Source organism: Sinocyclocheilus anshuiensis, unplaced genomic scaffold (assembly GCF_001515605.1).
Source record: "Sinocyclocheilus anshuiensis isolate Anshui unplaced genomic scaffold, SAMN03320099.WGS_v1.1 scaffold749, whole genome shotgun sequence".
NCBI classification, from domain to species: domain Eukaryota; kingdom Metazoa; phylum Chordata; class Actinopteri; order Cypriniformes; family Cyprinidae; genus Sinocyclocheilus; species Sinocyclocheilus anshuiensis.
In genome coordinates, this window is record NW_015536489.1 from 377,619 (window position 1) to 380,594 (window position 2,976).

Sequence of the window (2,976 nt, forward strand, 5' to 3'; positions counted from 1 at the left end):
ATATATATATATATATATATACACCTTGCTACGTGTACTGCGTTAGGCTAACCGAGACTTGGCATTTGCACTTATATATTGTTGCTCTTTTGTTAGTTTTGACTGCTTTTATTGTCCTCATTTGTAAGTCGCTTTGGATAAAAGCATCTGCTAAATGACTAAATGTAAAATGTAAATGTAATGGAAGTTGATGTGGAGAATCCACTGAAAGGTGTGAGCCTTCTGTCTGCCTCAGTGTGGTGTGTTGTTTTGAATGAGAATGTTTGGTTCGTGAGACAGAGTTCAAATGTTGATTTTCATAAGAGTTCTTAATTTTCTCAGACTGTGGCCTTTTCCTAAGGTCCAGACATATGACATCAGCCTTACAACAGTTCACTTAATATCACTTACTACTGTTCTTCCTGCTTACATGTCTGACAATGACTAAATATCAGATATTGTTAAACGCATGTAATGTTGTTGTTCCAGGACAGAGCACAATACAAGTATGGTATTTGCTTTTAATGCATTTGACACAGCAACTTTACTGACTTTGTCTGCTTTTTTAGCATGTGGAGGAGTGATTCATAAGAGGCAAGGTCACCTGGTTCTTGAGAGTTACCCAAACAATGCCCACTGCGAGTGGACACTAAAAGTAGACCGGCTTTTCACCATTGATCTGAGGTGAGAACTGATATCACACACACACACACACACACACACACACACACACACACACACACACACACACACACAGAGAGACAGACAGACAGACATTAGATAAACTGGGACATTCCAAAGACTTCTAGTCTCTATGTATATATTTGAAGAGTTCAGATGCAAAAGCCTCTAAGTGCCGTTTGAAATTTTCTTCTAAAATTAGCATTTTTATCAGGCTCCTATGTGTAGGTTTAGTGATTTCACTTTAATGGCAATGAATAGGTTCGTTTCATTGCCATTTAAGTGAAATAACTGAACATAAACATATGGAGCCTGAGAAAAATGCTCATTTTAGAAGAAAATTTCAAACAGCACTTAGAGGCTTTTGCATCTGAACTCTCCACTTACAAATGAAAATGCCCCCAAAAAGGAGACATGTTAGATTTAGCTCATTCCTGGGTACACATTTGTCCCCAAAATATGTTTAAGTAGGTAAACACAAACACACACACACGTTTGTTTCTGTGAATTGTGGGGACTTTCCATAGACTTCTATTACTTTTATACTGACCAAATTATATTTTCTATCCCCTAACCCAACCCTAACCCTAAACTTACCCCTTACAGAAAACCTGTTTGCATTGTTACACTTTCATTCACTTTCAACTTCATTTACTATTTTTTATATATTTTTTTACCTCGTGGGGACAATAGGCCGGTCCCCACAATGTCAAAAATGTCAGGTTTTACTATCCAATGTAGCATAAACAAGTACACACATGGGTGACATTGGGGGGGAGAAGGGGGCAATTGCCCTCCACCCCATATTGTTAGTCATGGAATCCCCAATGTCAGCCCCACTGCAATTGGAGTGGTTAGCCAAGCCCAGGCCCGGTTGTACAGGGGTACTAGACAGTGCAAAATACCCTCAAACAAAAGCAAAAGCAATTACAGATCTGGCAAACTATCCATTATGTTTTTGCGGCATTGAGCAATGTAGCCAATCACAGACATATCGGTTGATTTCTTCAACGCAATGGCCAATCAGAAACATTAGAGTTTTCAGAATTCACTCACTGAAAGCGCTGTTTTTTTGCACGCTCGTGAATCATCTCATAAGTGCAGACGTGATGTAAATAAGAGATTCATTGTGTAGATTAGCGAGCTTCATTGATTATAACGGAACTTTGTGAGATCGCAATGAACTAAGATGAGTGATGCTTTTAGTGATAATAAAGGGAGCACGCTTTGCATTCTTTCTATAGGCTATAATCCATTTAGAATGTGTATGAAACTTTTGTTTTTTGGAACGTTTTATGCTGGATTCATTCTCGAAATATCAGTGATTGACACAGTGATAAGCAATGGACGGGACCAAAATGCCTCACTAATTTCTTCTGGAAGCGGTCTTGGCCAAACCTCCACAGACAGCGTGTGTCCTGAGCGAGATCACGGAGTGAAAGCGTGTGTAAACTTTATTGAGATCGGGACATATCAACAAGTAATTTCATTTCCAGTAACGCACGGTAGAAATTTCAGAAATGAATGGTATGCAATTTATGATAGAATAGTCCCACAGCTGATCGTTTATTTTTTCCTCACGTGTCTCACCTTTAGTAACAACAATTTAAAATGGACACATTTCAAGTGACATGGGAAAAAGACACGGAAAACTTAAATAAACATCAGAAAAGTGTGCACATTTCTGGTCAAAAATGAAGAGTCAAATGTCGCCCATGCACACACACACCAAAACCATGAGGAAACAATTTGTCTGGCCTTACACATATTTTCCTAGAGAGATAATTATAGAGAAACACTCATAAACACCCAGAAGCACACATATATAATATATACAGAACAAATCATACAAAAGCAAAACAGCTTCTTTTGGACTAAATTATTTTTTTATATTGTTTCAAACTATGTGCAGTGATTTCTATTTATTTAATTTAATTTAATTTAATTATATTTTATTGTTTTTATAAAATCTCTGACATTTCTTTCTCTTTAATGGTTTCTTTAAGTTTGAGATGTTATGCCATACATGAATTCTCTGTGACAGAATTATGGAACATTGCAGCTTCTGACATGCTCAGACAAAACTTCACTGCCAGGAACCCTTATGTTTTCAGTGCAAATAAAGTTTACAATCCTAATATACAAAATGGATAGACACTGAAATGTATTGACACTAGCTTTAGTACGTACCTCCATTCGGGGGTCACGGTTCGATACGATTTCGGTACAACAGGAACAGGAAAAGCAAAAACAAATCTACTATGCTAGGTTTCTTTTCATTTATTTTGAACAGACAGTAGTACAAATTACAATTTT

At 37.2% G+C, this 2,976-nt stretch overlaps 1 protein-coding gene across 1 annotated transcript in view; it reads left to right on the plus strand.

Annotated features, from left to right (window-relative positions):
• The window catches only part of pamr1b (peptidase domain containing associated with muscle regeneration 1b), a 71,758-nt gene that overhangs the window by 30,251 nt on the left and 38,531 nt on the right, over positions 1-2,976 (plus strand). Inside the window, exon 4 of the mRNA XM_016481535.1 lies at positions 549-663. Coding sequence (XP_016337021.1) covers positions 549-663 — 115 coding nt within the window. The remainder of the gene's footprint in view (positions 1-548; positions 664-2,976) is intronic.